Source organism: the organism of the source record quoted next, unplaced genomic scaffold (genome assembly GCF_019419815.1).
Source record: "Pyrus x bretschneideri cultivar Hongxiangsu unplaced genomic scaffold, Pyrus_bretschneideri_v1 Contig7, whole genome shotgun sequence".
Lineage (NCBI taxonomy): Eukaryota > Viridiplantae > Streptophyta > Magnoliopsida > Rosales > Rosaceae > Pyrus > Pyrus x bretschneideri.
This window is the reverse complement of record NW_025999809.1, coordinates 3643715-3666322: the sequence shown is the minus strand read 5'-3', so window position 1 is coordinate 3666322 and position 22608 is coordinate 3643715. Positions and strand designations below refer to the sequence as shown.

Below are 22608 nucleotides of genomic sequence, written 5' to 3'. Positions count from 1 at the left end.
CCACTGGGGTAAAAATTTATTCATCCATAGGTGCTGACGCCTCTTGAAAATCCTATATCTCCACTGATGTAGTTGCATCTTTCGAATGATCCACATGTGCAAAGTTAGACTCACAACAGGAATGATATGTGGCAATAGCCTCAGGGGAAGCTTGGCATACATGTGACCAATTATCCCTTGATCCACAATGATAACACATGTCCAGTTTATTATAAGAAGGCTAAACGGGAGGTTTGCCCTTGTTCTTGAAGTTTGGGGCCTTAGAGGTGAGTGGTGGATGCTGCTGGGTCGTATTTCCTCCCTTAGGTGCGACACTCTATTGACCCTGGGCCCATGATTGGGTTTGCCGCCTATTGCCATGGCCACGATGATGATTTCGTCGTTTATGGCTGCTAGAATGGGTCACATGAGCTTCAGGCGCGGTGTTCGAGCCAGTGGGTCGAGCTTGATAATTCTTCATCAAAAGTTGGTTTTTGTTTCTCAGTGAGAAGTAAAACAGAGAACAAATCCGAAAACTTGGTGAATTTTTGTGCCCTATATTGTTGCTGCAGGACAATATTGGTGGCATAAAAGGTCGAATAGGTCTTTTGCAGAAGATTTGATTCAATTAGTTCCACTTTGCAGAATTTCAGCAGTGAACGGATTCTACAAACTTCAGAGTTGTATTTATTCATGGACTTAAAAGACTTCTAGAGTGGAGAAATCGAGCTTGTTCAAGTTCGACATGTCCCTAAAATGGAGGGAAAAAAAAACGTAATTAGTCATATGGTAAGTCATAGACATATATCGTAGAACATACAGGTTCTATAGATATGTATTCATCCATATCGTTTAATCATATATCGTGTACATATATCGTTTAATCATATATCGTGTACATATATCGTTTAATCATATATGATTAAACGTAATTAGTCATATGGTAAGTCATAGACATATATCGTAGAACATACAGGTTCTATAGATATGTATTCGTCTCATATTTTAGCAGTGAACGGATTCTACAAACTTCAGAATTTCAGCAGTGAACGGATTCTAGTAAAAGCGTGCTGATAGCGTGTTGTAAGCCTATTTGATTAAACGATCTAGGGTTTAGAGAGAGAGGGGGGACCGGTTACACTTAGAGAGAAAAGAGATTGATTTAATTATGAGGTGTGTTTGATTCACCCCATTATGTCTTTATTTATAGTAGTAGGACAAGTAAAAACCTTTCCTTTTAGGATTACAACATTTAATAGGTAATCAACTCCTAATAGGAATATAAGATACATTCCCATATCTACTAGGATTTACACAATCACATTCCTATTCTAAATATGACTGCAACAAGAAAAACCTTTTTTATTAAAGTTTTTTTTTTTAATAGGAAAAACTTCATTACAGAGAAAAGCCCATTACATAACCCGAGCCATTAGAATCAAATAAAAAGGCTAAGCTGGCTTTAATAGGAAGACAAGCATCCCAAATACAAAGATTATCTATTTTCAATCCAATGGACGCCATAGCATCTGCAACAAAGTTTGCTTCCCTGAAGACATGCCCCCGTTTGATATCCTAGAAAAAAGAAAAAAAAAAAGGCACACCACCTGATATCTTCGATAATGGTCCTTAAATTCCAAGGCACTTCACAAACTCCACAAATGGCATCAATAATAAGTTTAGAGTCACCCTCCATACACATATGCATCAGGTTTCTCCTCTTAGCCCAGATTAAGGCTTCACACAATGCCCTGGCCTCAGCAACATTGATGGCGGAAGACCCCAAATTCATAGCACCAGCAATAATAGGCTTACTACTCTAGCTCCTGATAATGAAACCTCTCGCCGCCACAGAGTTTGACACCGAGCCATCAAATTTTATTTTAACATAAGGAGACGAGAGGCAGATCCACTTAATCATGTTATCATTGTTTGTTACCTACATATTTGTCCTACTTTTTGCATTATCCTTGAAATAGTTACACACCATAACCATGGCACAGAAGATAGTTTTGCTCTGGATAGGAATCGCACTTCTAAATAGGCTTCCATTTCTATCATTCCAAGACAGCAAATAGAGACAGCTTTGCTTAATTACAATGGAAGAACATATGATCTATCCCTTCCTCCTAGTTGTTGCACATGGGGCTTTGAGTATTAATGTTATGAATGAACTTACTAAGTCTCTTTCTAGTTTGCAACTTACCTTTTATGAGATTCCAGGCAAATAACTCTAATTGGAGGGGGCATGATCTGCTTCCACACTCTATTTATAAGGTTTTGATTAGGAGAATGGTCACGATCCTCCATTTGAACCCAAGTAGTAGATTTAACTGAGAACTTACCCTTGTTACTAGGCCCCTAGACAACAACATCCTTAGAGAAATGAATAGGGATATGAATGTTACATATTTTATTTGTCATATAAGAGTCAACTACTCGCATTAGAGTGTCCTTATCCTAATGCCCATCCACAATGAACTCAGCAACCTTGGTTCCTCAATGAATTTGATGTATTTGGTTTTTTAGGATGAGATGGAAAAGAGGGTGAGGAAAAACTGAGTTATGAGTCCAGGCCAATACATTCTTGCCGTCACCCACAACCCATCTCATCCCCTTGCTAATGATGTCCCTTGACCCTAAGATTCCTTTCCAGGCAAGTGAGTGGTATTGTTTAATTTTTGTCTAAAAAAAACCTTCATGTCTAAGATATTTGTTTCTGACAATTTTTTCCCACCAATTATCCTTATCATATGGCACTTTCCAACCAAGTTTAGCAAGACAAGCCTTATTGAAGTGGTCTAGGTTCTTGATACCTAAACCACCCTCACTCTTTGGTCTACAAACATCCTTCTAGCTCACAGAGTTACACTTATGACTGTTGCCCCAGAAAAATTGTCTACAGTCCCTATTTAATTGACTAGTTAGTTTATTAGGAAATTTAAAATAGGACATAATATGATTAGGCATACTTGAAAGGTTTGATTGGATAAGAGTAAGTCGTCCTGCTTTCGAAAGAGTGTGGGCCTTCCAACCAGCAAGCTTCTGCTTAAATCTCTTAACTAGCTCATTCCCATTTAGAGGGTCATTCCAAAAAATAATGTTGTGTATACCAAGATATTTCCCAATGGTGGTCTTGTGCTGAATCTGGAGAATGTTGACAATTTCACTTCGTATTTGATCAGTTGTATTCAAGGAAAAATATAAAGAGGATTTATTGAAATTTATTTGTTGACCCGAAATATTTGCAAACCAGTTAAGAACTTCAAGGACCTTCATGGCACCCCTTGAAGAAGCATTGGCAAAAATAAGGCAGTCATCTACAAAAACAAGGTTAGAAACTTTATATCCAAAAGGGGAGGTGAGCAGGCCAATATGGGATTTTGGGGTATAAGCTAATTCATTCAACTTTCTAAATAAGGGTTCCATGCAAAGAATGAAAATATAGGGGGATAAGGGATCCATTTGCCTTATACCTCTACTTGCATAGAAATAACCATAAGACACACCATTAATGTTGATGGAGAAAGAAGCTGAAGATATACATTCCATCACTAGACTTATCCACTTACTAAAAAAACCAAAAGCTTCCAAAACCCTTTTAATATAGTCCCAGTTTAAGAGATCATACGCTTTCTCCAAATCTAGCTTAATAGCTAGCGCCCCGGTTCTGCCTTTTTTCTTGTTGAAACTAGAAAACAATTCACGAGCAATAAGAATATTATCTTGTATTGACCTACCTGGAGCAAAAGCACCTTGGTTTGGCTAAATGCACTCCTGCAAAAGTGAATTTAACCTGGTGACCATAATTTTTGTTATAATCTTGTAGCTAACATTATAGAGACTAATTGGGTGATAATTATTGACTGTTTCCGAATTCTCCACTTTTGGGATAAGGGCTATATTAGTGTGATTGATTAACTTTAAACTTGTGTTATTTACAAAAAAAAAAAAAAAAAAAGAAAAAAATCTTTTACCATCTCGTAAACTAAAGGCCACACCACCTCTTAGCATTCCTGGAAGAAACTCGCATGGATGCCATCCAAACTTGGGGCTTTAAGAGCTCAAATGCTTGACAGCATTCTAGATTTCATTATTTGAAAGGACTTCAGATAACTTAGTATTATGACCAATTGAAATGCCAGGTTTTATTACTTGAGAGATCAAGTTTAATTGAGTGCTCAGTAGTTAGGGGATTAGATCGATTAGTGAACCTCAATTTGAATTCTTGAACAAAGACTTGCTCCAATCCCTCACCCTTATACCACCAGATACGATTGTCATCTCTGGTTTTATTGGAAGAAAACGGCAAGGAACGTGCACATACAGCACATCAAGGAACGTGCACAGACAGCACAGCAAGAACAGCACAGCAAGCACAGCAAGGAAAGTGCATAGACAGCACAGCAAGGAACGTGCAAGTGCATGTGTGCTGTCAGATTACAAGTGTGTAGGGTGTAAAGCTTTCAAGTTTTCTTTGTATTGTGTATAAGTATGCCTTCCATAAGGCTTTCTAAGATATGAAATACATTACAATTCAAATCAGAAAAATCAACATGGTATCAGAGCAGAAAAAAAAAAACCTGCTTCTGCATCATCTTATCCATGTCGTTCGCTCGGGTTGTATCCTTAGAGGCCTGGCTCCGTAGCTCGGGTTGTATCCTTCGTCAACCACTCTGTCTCTGAACCTCTCCGTCACTTGAAGCTCTATCTTCTTCTTCTTCAACCTTTCGAATACCTCCTTGAGCATTATATCTGCTATATCCTTTACCTCCAGCTTGGTGAGTTGACGGAAAACAATCATTTCGTCCAACCTGTTCAAGAACTCGGGTCTGAAGTATTGTTTTAGTTCCTCTGTCACCAAGCTCCGACACGATAGCCTCTGATTCCGAAGAATATCAGACAGAGCAGAATCCGCAAAAGGGTAACGAAAGCAAACGGCAGCAAGAGCAGGAACAGAGCAAAGGCGGGACCTTGGTGACCGTTGACGGCGCAAAGGAGCTAGAACTCGAGACGCTGCTCAAAGCCTCGGCGTACATGGGCATTCTGCAATTGCCAGATCCAAACTAACTCCGTGGTGGTGTCGCAGCCGAACCGGTGCACCGTTTGCAGGAAACGGGTCGGGTTGACCGGGTTCAAGTGCAGGTGCGGGACCACGTTCTGCGGGGTTCACAGGTACCCCGAGAAGCACGCGTGCTTGTTCGATTTCAAGACCCTCGGGAGGGAGGAGATCGCCAGGAGTAAAGCTGATATAAATATATTTTCTGTTCCCCTAGTTTTTTAATTTAATTTTATATTAGCTTTCACTAAAAAAAAAAAAAAAAAAAAGGAAGAAAAATTCTTTCTTTATTCTTATAGGTCTTTATATGGCGGAAGAGAATTCTTATTCGTTTGGAGATTCCCAGATACCTTCCTCCTCAACCGTGTTTGAGGTGGATGTCAATCCAAATCAAAGATTAAGCTCGGTCTTGTTAAATGAGTTTAATTACTTACCTTGGTCAAGAGCAGTGAGTCTTGCCCTAGGTGGAAGGTCCAAGCTAGGGTTCATAAATGGAAGCATCGAAGTTCCTGATGTTTCTTCACCAACTTATGAAATCTGGCTTTGCAAGGATCAGCTAGTTATGTCATGGCTCCTAAATTCCATGGAACGTAAACTAGCTGAAATATTCAGTTATTCTGAATCATCATTCAAACTATGGCAGACAGTCAAGGAAATGTATGGCAGCCAGAACAATGCTGCACGTGTGTTTCAATTGAAGAAGAACATTTCCAACATACAACAAGAAGGAAAGCCCTTTGTTCAACTTCTAGGCAGCATGAAGAGCATGTGGAATGAGCTGGAAATGTATCGGCCTCACACAACTGAGGCGTCTTTACTACTGAAAAGGGCAGAATAAGACAAGATATTCCAACTCTTGTCAAGTCTCGATCCAGGATACGAAGACCTACGAAGCCACATACTCATAAACCCCGAACTACCTTCCTTCACCAGCGTATGTGCAACAATCCAACGTGAAGAAGTACGAAGGAAAGTCATGAACACTGGCACAAAGACCAGTGTAACTGAAGCAAGGGCTTATCTAGCCAACGAAAGAAAATACAAAGTGAAGAATCCACACTTAAAGTGCCAACACTGCAACTATACTGGTCACATTAAGGAGACATGCTGGATTTTACATCCAGAATTAAAGCCAGAGTTCATGAAGGATAACAAGGGCTCACAGAGACTGAACCGTGCACTACATAGAGCCAACAATGCAACTACCTCAACCTCTCATAGGTCTGATGCACTCAAGAGCTTCACTGCAAATCCAGCTGCACTCATAAATGAGTTTGCAGTGTATCTTCAAAGCAAGAAAGAAAGGATTAAGAGTGACCAAACGGTCGGCTTTGAAGATGGAAGTTCAATAGCTTTGCTAGGCAAGTTTGCTGGATTTCTGACAGAAACACAACACATGGCCCAAGATGACATGCAAGGTATCATTACTGCTTTTAAAACTGCTCTTAATGTAAATATGATGCATGATTTGTGGATTGTTGATTCGGGTGCCACAGATCATATGACCAACCATGTTTCTAAGTTTCACAAGTTTGAAAAATTTTCAAAACCGTCTCAAGTCTCAACTGCCAATGGTGAGAGTTCTAAGGTTTTAGGGAAGGGAAATATCAACTTAATATCGGACAAAATTGAGTCAGTAGCCTTATTTGTTCCTTCTTTTCCATTTCAACTTCTATCTGTGGGAAAAATCACCAATACCTTAAATTGTTTGGCCATTTTCTCTCCTCACAATGTCATTTTTCAGGGTTGCCTCACCAAGAAGACGATTGGTGAAGGGTTTTACCTTGATGGCCTCTATTACATATCAAAAAACAGTCCCAGAGGATTTCAAGCCAAGTCCAGTCCATCCCAAGATAGTCAATTATGGCATCAACGTTTAGCTCATCCTTCCCAACCTGTTTTGTCTTCCTTGTTTCCAAACTTAGGTAATGATTTAATTTCGTGTGAAACATGTCATTTGTCTAAAGCCACCAGATTGTCTTTTACCTCATCCTTATCTAGGACTAATAAAGTTTTCGAACTAGTTCACTCAGATGTATGGGGACCAACGTTTGAATCTTTTGATGGTTATAAGTATTATGTAACTTTTGTTGATGATTTCTCTAGAGTCATATGGTTGTACCTTTTAAAGTCTAAGAGTGAAGTGATTGAAGTTTTTAAGGATTTTCACAATCTTGTTAAGAACCATTTTTCCTCTCAAATTCAAACCTTAAGATCTGACAATGGCACCGAATATATGTCCCATATCATGTCATTATATTTGAGCAAGCATGGTATCATGCATCAAACAAGTTGTGTCGGCACACCTCAACAAAATGGTGTAGCTGAAAGGAAAAATCATGACATTCTGGAAAAAACGAGAGCATTAATGTTACAAATGAACGTACCAAAGAGATTTTGGTCACAAGGAGTCATGGCGGCTGTGTACATCATCAATAGACTTCCTAGTCGAGTCTTGGGGTTTAAATCTCCACTTGAAGTCATGAAAGGAAGAAAAATCGACCTTTCACATCTTAGAGTCTTTGGCTGTGTCTGTTTTGTTCATATACAGTCACACCATCGAGATAAGTTGGACCCTAGAGCTCTCAAATGTATTTTTCTTGGTTATTCATCAACACAAAAAGGATATAAGTGCTATGATCCTCAACTAAGAAAAATAATTGTATCTAAAGATGTACGATTCCATGAAGCTAACCCTTTTTTCAGCAAATCACATGAAGCCACAAGTCAGGGGGAGTGCATCTTAGACCTAATTCCTCTACCAAGAATATGTACTTCTACACCTCCCATTGAAGTCAATAATAAAGGTACTCATCCTGATAATTATGTGCATGATGATGACTCGGTGCATGATGATGACAACGGCAACATAGAAAATCCTCAAGGAGTGGATGACAATTTGAATGAGGATGAGACAAACCTCCTAGTACCTCGACGCAATCCTCGGCGTGATAGACAACCTCCCACAAGGTTTCAAGATTTTGTCACATATAAACCGAGGCATCCAATTTCAAATTGCGTGTCGTATCAAAAGGTAACTCCATCTCATGCTGCCTTTCTTAACAACATTTCAAGTCACAGTGAGCCTCAAAACTTTTATGAGGCTAATAATCAAGTTGTGTGGAAAGAAGCAATGAGAGAAGAACTCAAAGCACTAGACCAACACAAAACCTGGAGCATCACCAAACTTCCACAAGGAAAAAAGGCAGTAGGCTGTAAGTGGATCTATAAGATCAAGTTTAATTCTGATGGTTCGATTGAGAGGCATAAAGCCAGGCTGGTGGCTCGAGGATTCACTCAAACATTTGAGGTGGATTACAAGGAAACATTTGCTCCTGTTGCAAAAATGAACTCAGTAAGGGTTCTATTGTCTGTTGCCGTCAATAAAGGTTGGTCTATGTATCAAATGGACGTGAAGAACGCCTTTCTACATGGTGATCTTGAAGAAGAAGTCTATATGAGATTGCCACCAGGACACCCTCAAAGCCAAGAGCCTAATTTGGTGTGTAAGTTACATAAGTCAATTTATGGACTGAAGCAATCACCACGTGCTTGGTATGCAAAACTAAGTACCGTTCTTCATAGCATTGGTTTCAAAAGGAGTAATGCAGATTCATCATTATTTGTTCGCACAAGAGCTGCAAGCAAATTAGTTGTGTTGATATATGTGGATGACTTAATAATTACAGGTGATAATGCTGCTGAAATCACCACACTCAAACAGTCACTTCAACAACAATTTGCGGTTAAAGATCTTGGGGTGTTGAAGTATTTTCTTGGAATCGAAATGGCATCTTCTTACAAGGGACTATTTCTTAATCAACGAAAGTAAGTCATGGACCTACTTAAAGATGCCAATATGAGTGATGCCAAGCCTGCACTTACCCCTCTTGATAGCAAGCTCAAGCTTGACTTGGGAGGCACGCCACTCTCGGATATCAGCTTATATCAGAGGCTTGTCGGCAAGCTGATCTACCTAACGATCACCAGACCAGACATCTCACATTCAGTAAGTATTGCCAGTCAGTTCATGCACTCTCCCACCATCGAGCATTTGAACCTTGTCAAAAGAATCTTACGTTACTTAAAAGGGTCTGTTGGTCGTGGCATCCTCATGGCAAAGAATGACAACACTCAAATCATGGGGTACTGTGATGCTGATTGGGCAGGAAACGCAATCGATCGCAAGTCATTGTACCTTTGTTGGTGGAAACCTGGTCACGTGGAAGAGCAAGAAACAAACTGTCATCGCAAGATCAAGTGCCAAAGCTGAATATCGTGCAATGACCTCAACCGCGTGTGAGCTGATATGGCTAAAAGGACTTTTATGTGACTTAGGTGTGTTCACAGCTCAACCAATGACCTTATTCTGTGACAACCAGGCTGCCATGCACATAGCATCAAACCCCGTCTTTCACGAGAGGACGAAGCATATTGAAGTCGACTGTCATTATGTCCGTGAACAAGTACAGTCGCAGGTGATTCAGACACATTATGTAAAAAGCCTCGATCAGCTGGCTGATATATTCACCAAACCTCTGGCTTCTCATCAGTTTCAAAGACTCCTCTCCAAGCTTGGATCCATCAACCTACTGGATCCAGCTTGAGGGGGAGTATTGGAAGAAAACGGCAAGGAACGTGCACATACAGCACAGCAAGGAACGTGCACAGACAGCACAGCAAGAACAACACATCAAGTACAGCAAGGAAAGTGCACAGACAGCACAGCAAGGAACGTGCAAGTGCATATGTGCTGTCAGATTACAAGTGTGTAGGGTGTAAAGCTTTCAAGTTTTCTTAGTATTGTGTATAAGTATGCCTTCCATAAGGCTTTCTAAGATATGAAATACATTACAATTCAAATCAGAAAAATCAACAGGTTTTATTAATTTCATTTCTCTTTCTCCTAATAGTCGCACAAAGTTGGGAAAACCTAGTATTCTTATTAGCATGCTTTAACCAATTAGACTTTACTTTTTGCGCCCACACCCACATCATTTCCTCCTCCTTAAGGACTTGGGAGAGTTTATCATTAATTTAAGCCTCAAGGTGAACTTTCTCATTAACATGATTTAAAGAGTTATCATTGTAGTTTGCAGACATCAATTCCTTCTAGATAACATCCAGTTCCCTTAAAAGTTTATCTTTTTTCTCCTTGACCGAACCAAACACCATTCAATTCCATCTTTTAACAAGAAAAACGAAGGTACTTAAGCAGCCCCTGAAATGATCTAGAGGGGACAACCCCTCACTAGAATGCCACACCCCTTTAACAAATTGTTTAAACTCAGGATAGAGATTCCACATGGCCTCAAACTTGAAACCCTTCTTCCTACTAATAACTAGGAAACCAATGGTGTTAAGCAACAAAGGACTATGGTCAGACCCTAGAATAGGATAGTTGTGAAGAACATAACCAGAGTGCAGTTCTAACCAAAAGGAGTTGGCAACGACCTTATCCAATCTCTCAAAAATAAAAGAGTTATCCTTGTGTTTATTAGTCCAGGTAAATAGAACACCTGAAGCTTGTAACGAAATAAGTCCCGCCTAATTAAGAAAATCCACAAAATGAATTGAACTTGCATGGACATTCTGAACCCCTCCCCATTTTTCCTGAATGCAAGTAATATTGTTAAAATCTTCTAACAACATTCGGGGCTTATTACCAGGGTTTAGGGCTAGGAACTTCTCCCACAACTTATCATGGAGCGACTTTTGAGGATTGATGTAGACAAAAGTAGCAAAATACTCAATATTATCAAGCACATCTTTCACTAGAACGTGAATAACCTAGAAGAAGCAGCAATCGCATTAATATTAATAGCACTAGCATTCCAACAAATAAAAATGCCTCCTGATCTCCCCTCAGGGTTAAAACCAAAACACTGATAAAAAAAAACCTTCTAAAACAACTAACGGGGGCCTTGTCCACAGTAGATTTAGTTTCTACAACACAAAAGAAATCAAGCTTAACCAAGCTATTAAGAAAACTAAAATTACTAGTAAATTTCGGTCTACCCTAACCCCTACAATTCCACATGATACCCTTTATCAGTCAAGTTCTTCAAGATAAGTCGACAGACCAGCTTCAACATCTTCTTCTTCACGGACGCGTTTTCTTGGACTGAGCAAACCAACAGTTGGCTTAGCACTCATAGATGCTACCTCGACCATAAGCATAGCCACAACAAAGCTACCCAAGGTCTTCCTAGCTTCCGACTCACCACTTCCAACATGTTTCATCATCACATCCTGATTTTGAGTCAAAACACACATTGCATCAAAGAAATTTAACTTTCCGAGTCTAAAGTCAGTGTTATGGCAAGGCTCAAATGGAAGCAAAGACTCAACCAAATCTTCAAACATTAGTAAATCAAACAAATTTCAATCAGTTAAGTAATTCATGGCAGCGTGGGACTTATTTTTTTCGATGCCTTGAAAAACCTCTGTGTTTCCACTTACCTGCTGCTCCCTCTCCTTTGATTTTTATTGCCCTTCGCCAATCCTGCACAATATCAGCCTTAGCCACCTATTTAGGTTTAGGAGAAGCAGCCACATCTCTGTACGACCTTTCATCAATAGAGCTTTCACCCATTTTCCTTTTATCTACTTTCTTCCTCCATCTTAGGACAACTGTAGTCTATCCCTCCTCATCAAGCCTACATCCTCAACACGTTGCCCGGCTTCCTTGACTTCCGTGTACTTCTCCTCACTACAGTTGGATATGGTCACATCATTTTCCAAGCACACCTTTACATCCTCATCAATAACCACATCATCCAGATAAACCGACGGTTCATCATTAAAAACCTTGTCAATCATGAAACAGCCATTATCCGGTTTAATTTTAGGGCACACATGCCCCTCAACCTTTCTTTTCCCGCAGTAAAAACAAACTTCAAAAACCATATTGTATCAGATCGATTTACAAGTTTGGCTCCTTTGTTCCGATATAACTACTTATAGATAGTGAGATGTCTAAGACGCGTTTTAGGTTTTTTGTATTTTTGTACAAGTAGTTATTATTGACTTACAGCAGAGTATTGCATGCTAAGTCAAGAGTTGCCCATTAATTAATTATCATTTTATGACAGTCTTTCATTGTTCAATGCGAAATTATATATATATATATATATGTGTGTGTGTGTGAGAGAGAGAGAGAGAGATCCCAGGCCATCTCAAATATATATGAGAAATTTCTGTTATATTTCTCCATCTCGATTTAATTATCCACCATTTGGTGGTGGTGATGTGCATGTACAGACTATATAACTAAATATAGTTTAACGTGTTCCTCAAATAACCCCTTTTAAGGAATCTCAAGCATAAATAAGAAAATATTCATAATTTAACCCAAAAAAAATTATTCACTAAAAAATCAATAAAAACTTTACTATTGTTGCAGTCTTAATAGTTTAGGAATGTGATTGTATAAATTCTATATTATCTTGTGATATCTTTGTGGGATTCTACCATATCTTATATTTAGATATTATCCTATTAAAGTTGCAATCCTATTTGGTAAGGAATTAACTTTCACTACTATTATAAATAAAGGCACAATGGAAGTGAGAAAACACACCTCCTAATTCACTCTCTATGCGTGATGTACCCCCTCTCTTAATCTCTCTATTATTTGTGGGACCATGATTTTCCAAGGCCGAAGTAAGTTTGATCTGTATACAGCAAAGCTGTGTCAGACAAAGTAGCGATACCACCATCACTCTACTCCGGGACACTAGGCTGAATCACTTTGGATGACCATACTTGTTTAGCAAGACACGCGATCTGATTTGGATATGGACATAATATGATCTTACTGAAAATATGTCTTTAGCCCCTGAAACTCAATTTTCTCCACAAAAAACCCGACATAAGATTTTTACTTAAACAAAACCCATTGACTAGATTCCACATAAGCACATTCATTAATTATGTTTGCCTTTATACATTTAAAAGTTTTTGGATGCCTAAACTATCCCTATTTTAATGTTTGATGCGGAATGTAAGGGAGAATTAATGATTTTGCAAAAATAAAAAAAATAATGTTATAAATTCATTGCCTAATATATAATAACAATAAAACATGTGTAATATATGCAATAATACATGCTTAATAAGGTCAATAAAAATATTATACTAATTAATTTACCTATATGTAAATTTATGATTAGCAAATAACTTATATTTTGTAGGTAAATTAATATTGAATCAAATAGAACTCCTTCATTTGTAGGCAATTTATTTCCATGTACTATTACATATATATATATATATTTGGTAAATTTTATTATTATAAGATATATGTATAAATACTAGGTAAATTAATTTTAATCAAATAACATTACTTTGTTTTGTAAGTAAATGAATTTTGAATCAAATAACATTCCTTTATTATATAGGTATTTTATTTTGCATGTATCAATATCATATATATTGGGCACATTTTATTATTATATGTACAAATAATAGTTAAATTAGTATTGTATAAAATAACATTGTTTTATTATGTAGGTAAATTATTTTGCATGTATTTTGCAGATATTGGGTTTGCTTTATCATGTACTAAATTATTTCACATGTATTTTACATATATTGGGTAAATTATGTTGCTTTTTTTAAGCAATCTAACATTTTAAAATTTTAATAGTAGGTGCACTATTTGAATCAAATAACATTAATTTTTTGATTAGTATAAATACTAGGTAATGAATTTATAACATTAATTTTTTTATTAGTATAATATTTTTATTGACCTTATTAAGCATGAATTATTGCATATATTACACATGTTTTATTGTGTCACATCCCGGCCCGGGGCACACCACTTCCCGGGCCCGCTCCACCACCGTAGCACGATATTGTCCGCTTTGGGCCCCAACCGCGCCCTCACGGTTTTGTTTCTGGGAACTCACACGAGAACTTCCAGGATGGGTTGACTTTGGTATCAGAGCCTAACCCTGGTTGCGTGTGTGCCGACGAGGACGTCGGGCCCCTAAGGGGGGTGGATTGTGACATCCCACATCGCCCAGGGGAGCAATCCTTAAATGTATATTCCCATCCTTACCTAACACGAGGCCTTTTGGGAGCTCACTGGCTTTGGGTTCCGTAGGAACTCCAAAGTTAAGCGAGTAGCGCGCGAGAGCACTCCCAGGATGGGTGACCCATCGGGAAGTTCTCGTGTGAGTTCCTAGAAACAAAACCGTGAGAGCGTGGTCGGGGCCCAAAGCGGACAATATCGTGCTACGGTGGTGGAGCGGGCCCGGGAAGTGGTGCCACCCGGGCCGGGATGTGACGCGGATCACTTCCCGGGCCCGCTCCACTACCGTAGCACGATATTGTCCGCTTTGGGCTTACCATTCCCTCACGGTTTTGTTTCTGGGAACTCACACGAGAACTTCCCGATGGGTCACCCATCCTGGGAGTGCTCTCGCCCTCTTCTCGCTTAACTTCAGAGTTCCTACGGAACCCGAAGCCAGTGAGCTCCCAAAAGGCCTCGTGCTAGGTAGGGATGGGAATATACATTTAAGGATCACTTCCCTGGGCGATGTGGGATGTCACAATCCACCCCCCCTTAGGGGCTCGACGTCCTCGTCGGCACACCACGACCAGGGTTAGGCTTTGATACCAAATTGTCACATTCCGGCCCGGGGGGGACCACTTCCCAGGCCCACTCCACCACCGTAGCACGATATTGTCCTCTTTGGGCTTACCATTCCCTCACGGTTTTGTTTCTGGGAACTCACACGAGAACTTCCCGATGGGTCACCCATCCTGGGAGTGCTCTCGCCCTCTTCTCGCTTAACTTCGGAGTTCCTACGGAACCCGAAGCCAGTGAGCTCCCAAAATGCCTCGTGCTAGGTAGGGATGGGAATATACATTTAAGGATCACTTCCCTGGGCGATGTGGGATGTCACATATTGTTATTATATATTAGGCAATGAATTTATAACATTATTTTTTTTATTTTTGCAAAATCATTAATTCTCCCTTACATTCCGCATCAAACATTAAAATAGGGGTAGTTTAGGCATCCAAAAACTTTTAAATGTATAAAGGCAAACATAATTAATGAATTTGCTTATGTGGAATCTAGTTAATGGGTTTTGTTTAAGTAAAAATCTTATGTCGGGTTTTTTGTGGAGAAAATTGAGTTTCAGGGGCTAAAGACATATTTTCAAAATAAAAAAAACAAAAAAACAAAAACAAAGAATCTGGCCAGTGTGGTTTTAATGTGGAATTGCCTCAATTGAAAACTACCACAAACACACAGGGTTAAGTAGTATAACAAAATCAAAGCATTAACATTTTACCTTCCAGCTGTTCTTTTTCTTTTTGGGGTCCAAAGGTAAATTTTTCATTATCAAAACAATAAACATTTACATATTAGAATCTAATTACAAATAAAGCCCAAAATTAAAATATGAATCCCAAAAACATAAGAAAAACAAAAAAACTCTTTAAGTACATGACACCATCGACCACGAAACACAGCCTCTTGCAGGCACCGGAATCCAGATAAACGAAGCCTCCAAATCGAAAATCAAGTAGGTTCCACCCACCTTCATCATGCCACAAAACTCAAATCTGCAGCCATCATGAGAATGAAACTCATGGGAAAATATATCCCACAAGTAATCGTGCCAACAAAAGAACACAGACGGAAGGTGGTGGTATGACCACCCGAGCAAAAACCCTATACACCTTCCGGGATAGCCGAGAAACGCGGTTAGAGGATACGGTTGCAGGTCTGAGAAATAGTGGGATCGGGAGGGGCCAAAACCATTGGGGATAACAGGGCACTACTTACGTCCCTGCTATTTAGGTCTATAACGTTCTGAAAACTGACCAAATAACATTTAAAACTTGCAAATTGTAACACCATTTGGTCCCTTTGTCCGTCAAAAGCCCCTTCTTCCCAACCTTAGTAACTGATTTTTTTCAATTTTACAAGGAATAATCTGTGTAAACAGTGAACTCTTACTATTCACAAGATCACAACTAACAAGCACTCCGTAGTCAGCCCATAAAATGTCTATCTATGTTGGGCCTGAGAGAGAGGACAACATTTATGTATACCTTTGGATCATTACTTACAAAGTAACATAAAGATACACACCTATAGTACAAGAGCTTTACAACTTTACAACTCTAGCCTAAACTATGTTTTCCCGCCGTCCGTCTGTTTTTGGTTCCCGATCCGCTCTGTAAGCAGTAGTTGCTTTCCAAACCAGTTGAGGTGGTTCAACATGACAGCGATCTTCCTTTTTGTTGTATCGTCCTTGTAATGTTCTGTGCTAGTAACCACGACCATCAGTGTGTACTAACTTAGCGTTATCCATGCCCCATGAGTTCTCTGATTGTTGTTTTCATTGCTAAGCCTTCACTGGAGAACCTGTTCGAGGTGTTAGTAGGGACGGAAGGTCTCTGATTTGAGAGCCGGTGCCCCAGAAAGATGCAAGAAAAAGGCCCAAGATGGCCATGGCAACAACCGAACATGCTGGAGGAACGGCCTGGCTGCTCCCAAGGAATTGGCTTGCAAGTAACCCTGCCAAAGTGGAACTCTGCATTCCCGTACATAAGGAAAGTGTCCTGCTAACTTCTTCTTCTTGCCTGAGGTGACAACAATAACATTATCTATAACGGAACATGGGGATATTAAAACACTTCTGACACCAGCTTTAAATTTCTGAAATGTAACATTTCTTAGAACCAAGTGAGCTTAATGACTCTCCTAGAAACTATTAGCAGACGAGTCTTAGATACTTGCTAGAGTGAATGAATAACATGATTCAGAATTTGAGACTGGGGATGCAACGATCAAACATGTAAGCCAGTTGCAAGATCGTCAAGGGATAAAAGATAAACACCTAACTATGGACCTCCACTGAAACATGGTGGCGGAGGAATTAAAGTGCAAAACAAGGGTAACCGGCAACAAAGGTTGTTATGCCAATGGCTCACAACTCTTCCTCACAGTGGACAAAACATGACTTCCAAGCACGAACTTTTAACATTCTACGACAGAGGAAGATTTACCTCAAACCTGGAGTTTTCGATACCCAGTATCCTAGTGTAAAGGCCACCGCATGAAATGCTATGACTGGAAATATCAACCGGAAACCCTCTACAGATAGAATTTGACTCCGGTTAATTGCAAGAGGACTGCCAATGCACAATGAAGTGCATATCATAGCAACAACTGGCATCACTGGTCGAAGGAAATTGACAACTGGTTTTGCATAAGTATTGAGCACAAGACCAATTGTGACCGGAACAAGAACCACCTACATGTAAAATAACAATGTCAATATGTCTATTTAAGCGTAATAGCCCCAGAAGGTAAAACATTGTATTACTAAACTCCAACTACCTGCAATATCGACTTTGACATGGCAACAGCATCAACCGGAACAACAGAACCGATTAAAAGGCCGGTTAGTAAAGGGGTTACGATCACGGAAGCAATGGTGGTGGTGCTGGTGAGGAGAATGCTCAAGGCCACGTCTCCTTTGCTCAAGAAACTAGCGTAGCTAGACAGCTGAGCCCCTGCAACACAAGCAGTGAGGACAAAGCCAGCGTAGAACATCCTTGGCACGCCAAATGCGTTAGCAATTAGTACCCCAAGTACCGGTTTCAGTACATACTGCGCGATAAACCCAACAGAGAGGGGTAAAGGTCTGCAACAGATGAGAAGTAAAGAATATTGGGAGCACACTCAAAACCTCGCTAACATATTAGAATAACTAAATGACAGTGAGAAGAATATAAACACAACGCTGAATAAAAATATTACCTTTTGAATGCAAGTGCAAAATCATCAATCGACAGTTTGACTCCAATTGACAGCATGATCCCACCAAGAGCAGGGGCATATAAATCCTTGGATACCCTATATTAATTTTGAGTTAATACATCGTTAAACTAAATTAACAAAAATCAAGTCTCTCATGTGCCTAACATCAAACACATGCAAGCAGTCCCAGCTCACGACCTTTAAATTTTCCTAAACCAAATTCTCAGAAACTGAGAGTTGACTGAAATGATCCAGGATTAATTTATAACTTTAATCCTTGATTATCCCAGCAAAAACGAAAGTAATATGTATCCCTATATAAAATAATCCAACTTGGACTTTCATAAACTACAAAAAACTGAATCCCACTTGCTAATTCCACAAGAGTTCGACATGCAATCATTCAAAACCAAATAAAAATTCAAGAAAACCAGAACCTACCAAGTGAACGTTGACGGCTGAGCCAGAGCAGCAATGGCGGTAGCAGCAACGACGAAAGGAAGCATTGCAGATAAGACCTGAGACGACGACGAGTTGTCGGAAGCCCCTTTCGATATTTCAGCTGGTGAGTTTTTCCCAAACGACAGCAGTGACGCGTTGCCTTCCCTCCTCTGCGACCCGACTCTGCCGATAAACGGCGACGTCGAGCAAGCTCTTATCGACAGAGCAGCCCCATTTCTGAATACCCTATTGAGGAAATGATAGGAGGATAAGAGAGAGCTTTTGGTGTGGGAATGCGGGCGTGCAAACAGTTTTGAGGCTGCGGTGGCGGGTGCGAGAGAAAAAAAGGGTCTTGAGGTTATTGGATAGGAGATGGGAGTGGTGGACATGGTAATGGGTCGGTGGCGAAAGGGGGTTTTCCGCCGGAGAACAGTTGTTTCCGGCGAGGTTTTGGGTGGTGTTGGGAAGAGATGAAGTGATAGACTGAACGGACTATATTTGTATAAAATTCGATTTAAAAAACAGAGAGAAGGAAGGTGGGGAAGTGTTTTGGACCTTTGGTGCGTGTTAAACAGGGTTTCTAGCTTTTTATGGGTCTCTGTAAGTCGGGTGCAATTTGGATCACAGAAATGGACGGTCCGTGATGGGGTAACGTGCAGGGTGAAAAAGATGGGAAATTTGATTTTATTTTTTGCAGAAATGCCCTTGGTTTTGTTGTAATTTTAAGACTGATGCTCTTGTCCTTGTCCGCGAGCTTTCTACATTTTCCGGTAGAGGGGACCCGTCTTTTGTTGTTTTATGAGTTCTTGCATGCGTCTCTTTCAATTTCAACTATAAATACGATGATTACAATCTTGGATACGCCTGCACTAAATGATTCGATGCTCAATAATAATGCTTCATGGGGGTGAGTGGTAATGACAACTTATTATGTTCGAATCATCAACTTTCTTGTCATTTAGTTTATAAAATATTGTCTACAAATTTAGAGAGAAGCGGAGGCGGAATCAAATTGGGCTAATTCAGTATGGGTCATTTGGATTTGCCAAGGCCGGAGAGCCAAGCAGCGGTGTAGAAAGGGATACCGTACTTGTGGTAGTGGTTGGAAGGGTCCATTGCCACTTGGGGATTTTCATATCAGATCACTATCTCTTCGGTGTAAGAGTCGATGGTGAAGATATCAAAGTTCGCGTTTTGCTCTTTTTTTCTTCTTTTTTATTTATTTATTTTTTTCTTTTCTCAAAACCGAAGTTGGTGTGAAAACATGTCAAAAGCTAAAATAGGACACACAGAAGCCGCATACAAATTTGAGCGCAGAAGGCTTAAAACTCTACAGTGAGTGATCCTGTGCACAACACTTCAAAAACTGAAGCTAAAGGAACAGTTCCAATCAAAATACTGACATATAGGAAATTCTGCCACAAGAAAGCTCCTACTATATTGTTAGTCTGCCTCAACTATAACACATGTAGCCGAAAGAAAAATTGTCACATAAAGGGCTCGTAGTTCAAGTAACTAAAAGCATTACGTTTACATTCTAAGTCCCCATATTTTTGCTTGCATAAAAGAACAAGGTAAATGCCAAGGAGACTGATTCAAAGTGGGACTCTCTAGATTCTCTGTTACCTCACAGTTTAACATTATTTCTCGTGCTAAAATTATAAAACATTGTGCTAAAAATATGAGGTGGCAAAGATCTCCCTAACATTTCTCAATGAACAAAATATTACACATATACCATCTGCATAGCTTCTGCTCTGACAAAGAAGAAAAGAAGGATGAAAGAAACCAAAATTTGATCGGACAGAAACTTCCCGGAACAAAAATCCAGTGCAAAAGGAATTTACTCTGATTAAAGTCACATCACTAATCAATCAAAGCATCTGCTCTAACTCTCTCAGACAACTGACACAGAGTCCTTCAAGGTTTTAGACCTGATCATTCATAATCATAATAAGTTAGATCCTCAATTGAAATTGGATTTGCAAATAGAATTAGACAACATAAGATGGGTTAGCACTCTTCCTCTCATTTACTCCTCTATTTACGTGTAGCCACATCGGCTAGAGCAGACTGAGCAGTTATGCTCCTTCCCACAATAATATGCTTCTTTTAGTTTAGATTAATTTAATGTAAAACATTGCGTGTGTATCGATAAAAGAAAAGACCGAGAATAAAACCTCCACATACAATTGCTACAAAACATAAGGATTTTTATTGATAGCTTTTATACCATTTTCATGATACCAGTTATGAGCTTAAAAATACAACATAAAACCTGTTTGCAGATGCATCACCTGATTTGGGCTTCACCTGACTACATTGTTTCTTCTGCCTCACTCAATCTTCTTGCAGCTGAGACACAACAAACTGACTGTGTTTTAACTCTGCCTCCTCCAATCTTCGGTTTCGAATCGAATTCACTGGCCACTGAAAACCGAAAAAAAAACTCAACCCAACACACACTAATCCAGACTCTGCAAAACTCACAATTCCAAACCACTTCTCCCTCCAAAGTTCTACACAAAATATCTCCCACCGAGTTCATAATTGAGCTTGGACCGCAATTTCCCCGATTTACTCTGCACATCAAGCAATCAATCACACAATTCCAGTCTCATTTTTCATCAAAAATCAATCCAATTATCAATTTCCAAAACAAATGAGAGACTAGATTGGAACTTACCTTGGAAACGGTTCCAATGGCTTCAAAGCTGCCGGAGGCGGCCGTGCAATCAGGCGGCGTTTCGAACAGCGACAGCGAGAACTGCTTATACACGACGCCGACATCGAAGTAAATGATGCCGGAGCTGGGCACGTCGATCCGGATACCCTTAACCGGAAACCAGAGGAACAGCTCCTGCGCCGAAATACCCGACAAGGATCCGATCCGCCCGAAACTCAGCATCCCCGAAACGTTTCTGTCGTAATGCAACTCGCTCTCGAACTTGGCATTGCAGGCCTGATCCAGGTGGGCCGTAAACCTGCCGGCGTCGTCGACCTCGAAATCGACGACCCCTTTCGGCAGCAGTCCCATCGGAAGCCCGTGGGCCCGCAGCACGTCGTACACCGTCGTCGGCTTCGAATTCGAGCACGTGATCAACGGGAGCAGTAAAAGGAGGAAACAGCAGGTGAATCGCGGCAGCCGCAGCATGTTGAAGTGTTTGTTAAAATGCCTGAGTCAACTAAAAAGCACGAGCTGAAGTGAGAATTTTGTTTTTGGTAGTGATATTTGCAGATGTTTGGGGAATTAGGGTTAGGGTTTTGGAGGAGGGATTGGGAATGGGATTAGAAGATTTTGGGAGTGGTGGTAGTGATCTAGTAGAAGTGGAGAAGTAGACGGCGGTGCCAGCTTGAGTACAGAGAGGATTAGGAGAGTGATCAATTAGTGGTGGTGGGAAGGTGGGGCCCGCGGGGCTGTGAATCTCTGTTTTTTGACTTGTAGTGTGTAAGTGGATGCCGAATGGGGGCCTGCCATGTGGGTACGTAAACGGTAGTTGTGGTTATTTGGCGGGAATTTTGTGGTATTTTTGTCGTGGAATCTGATAAGCACGAGGAGGAGGAAAAGGAGGCGGCGGAGGAGGTGGAGAGATTTGGGATAGAGTTTTGGAGAAGAGATTGGGCACGAGGAGCAAGATCTTGGTTAAACAGTTAAAATCTACAGTCCAAACCTTGTAATTTTAGACGTCATAACCAACCAAAAGCGCTGTCTGTCTTCTGGATTTTTCTTCAGTATCTTCGTACTTTGGTACATGTATGCATGTAGTGCCGACTACCGGCGAAACTAGAAATTGTTGTAGGGAGAGACAAAATTTAAATCAATAAAATGTTTTAAAAAAATTTAGACAATCAAAACTTTTTAGATAGCAGATAATATTAGTATCTTTCTTAATTTATTAATATAAACAAATTATAATTGTGTCGATAAATTGTATGTTATAAAAACATCACATAATAGACTCACTATTAATAAAAGTAATTGTTTTCCAAATATTTGAAGGAAGATTTGAATTAACCATATTATTTGAAGGAGGATTTAAACATAGTTCCTCACCTTTCATGGTGATTTTCGATGATAGGAGGGCGGCCGCCCCTCCTTGTGCTAATGTGGCTATGCCACTGGTGCTAAAAACTATTTGACGGTTAAATTTAAGGGTAGTGTTATACTTATCATCTATTTGTACCATCATGTGTATTATCTCTCTAATAAAACTAAAGTCCTCCAACACATATAGGGTGCATTTGTTTGGTCTCACTAATTCTCACTGGATGAGACCGGACCATTTATTAATGTAGTCCAGTGTTGGTTACGTTGTGGGACTAAGTTTAATCG

At 39.9% G+C, this 22608-nt stretch overlaps 3 protein-coding genes and 1 long non-coding RNA gene across 5 annotated transcripts; 1 reads left to right on the top strand and 3 right to left on the bottom strand.

Moving 5' to 3' along the window:
• The first annotated feature begins 8873 nt into the window (after positions 1-8873).
• Positions 8874-9311, top strand: LOC108865536 (uncharacterized mitochondrial protein AtMg00810-like). Its single transcript, XM_018642541.2, has one exon. It carries the CDS (start codon positions 8874-8876, stop codon positions 9309-9311), a length of 438 nt encoding a protein of 145 aa, XP_018498057.2.
• Positions 9312-10824: 1513 nt separating this feature from the next.
• LOC125472528 lies at positions 10825-11956 on the bottom strand. The gene is made up of 2 exons (XR_007254492.1): positions 11501-11956; positions 10825-11290 (listed from the first exon to the last, which is right to left on the bottom strand). It is a non-coding gene; the product is annotated as an uncharacterized LOC125472528 (long non-coding RNA).
• Positions 11957-16000: 4044 nt separating this feature from the next.
• LOC103927076 (probable sodium/metabolite cotransporter BASS3, chloroplastic) lies at positions 16001-19139 on the bottom strand. Its single transcript, XM_009335969.3, has 5 exons — positions 18276-19139; positions 17835-17930; positions 17412-17718; positions 17078-17325; positions 16001-16651 (listed from the first exon to the last, which is right to left on the bottom strand). Exons 1-5 carry the CDS (start codon positions 18662-18664, stop codon positions 16414-16416), a joined length of 1278 nt encoding a protein of 425 aa, XP_009334244.1. The 5' UTR covers positions 18665-19139; the 3' UTR covers positions 16001-16413.
• Positions 19140-19688: 549 nt separating this feature from the next.
• On the bottom strand, positions 19689-21845 carry LOC103927075. Of its 2 annotated transcripts, XR_007254402.1 has the most exons (3): positions 20962-21845; positions 20573-20857; positions 19689-20209 (listed from the first exon to the last, which is right to left on the bottom strand). XR_007254402.1 is itself a non-coding variant. In XM_048573904.1 (2 exons), the coding sequence occupies exons 1-2, from the start codon at positions 21427-21429 to the stop codon at positions 20795-20797; spliced, it is 531 nt and encodes a 176-aa protein (XP_048429861.1). In that variant the 5' UTR covers positions 21430-21845; the 3' UTR covers positions 20468-20794. The 2 variants fall into 2 exon arrangements, 1 of the variants encoding a protein (XP_048429861.1); XM_048573904.1 differs by lacking the exon at positions 19689-20209 and having other exon boundaries at positions 20468-20857.
• Positions 21846-22608: the final 763 nt, after the last annotated feature.

Excerpts from the sequence above, each read along its gene's own strand:
- LOC108865536 (XM_018642541.2), top strand. The coding sequence starts at position 8,874 with ATGGACCTACTTAAAGATGCCAATATGAGTGATGCCAAGCCTGCACTT.
- LOC103927076 (XM_009335969.3), bottom strand. The coding sequence starts at position 18,664 with ATGTCCACCACTCCCATCTCCTATCCAATAACCTCAAGACCCTTTTTT. Across the intron at positions 17,931-18,275 it reads CAGCCGTCAACGTTCACTTG|GGTATCCAAGGATTTATATG; the intron begins GTAGGTTCTGGT and ends AAATTAATATAG. Across the intron at positions 16,652-17,077 it reads TCGAAAACTCCAGGTTTGAG|GCAAGAAGAAGAAGTTAGCA; the intron begins GTAAATCTTCCT and ends TTGTCACCTCAG.
- LOC103927075 (XM_048573904.1), bottom strand. The coding sequence starts at position 21,429 with ATGCTGCGGCTGCCGCGATTCACCTGCTGTTTCCTCCTTTTACTGCTC. Across the intron at positions 20,858-20,961 it reads CCATTGGAACCGTTTCCAAG|AGTAAATCGGGGAAATTGCG; the intron begins GTAAGTTCCAAT and ends CTTGATGTGCAG.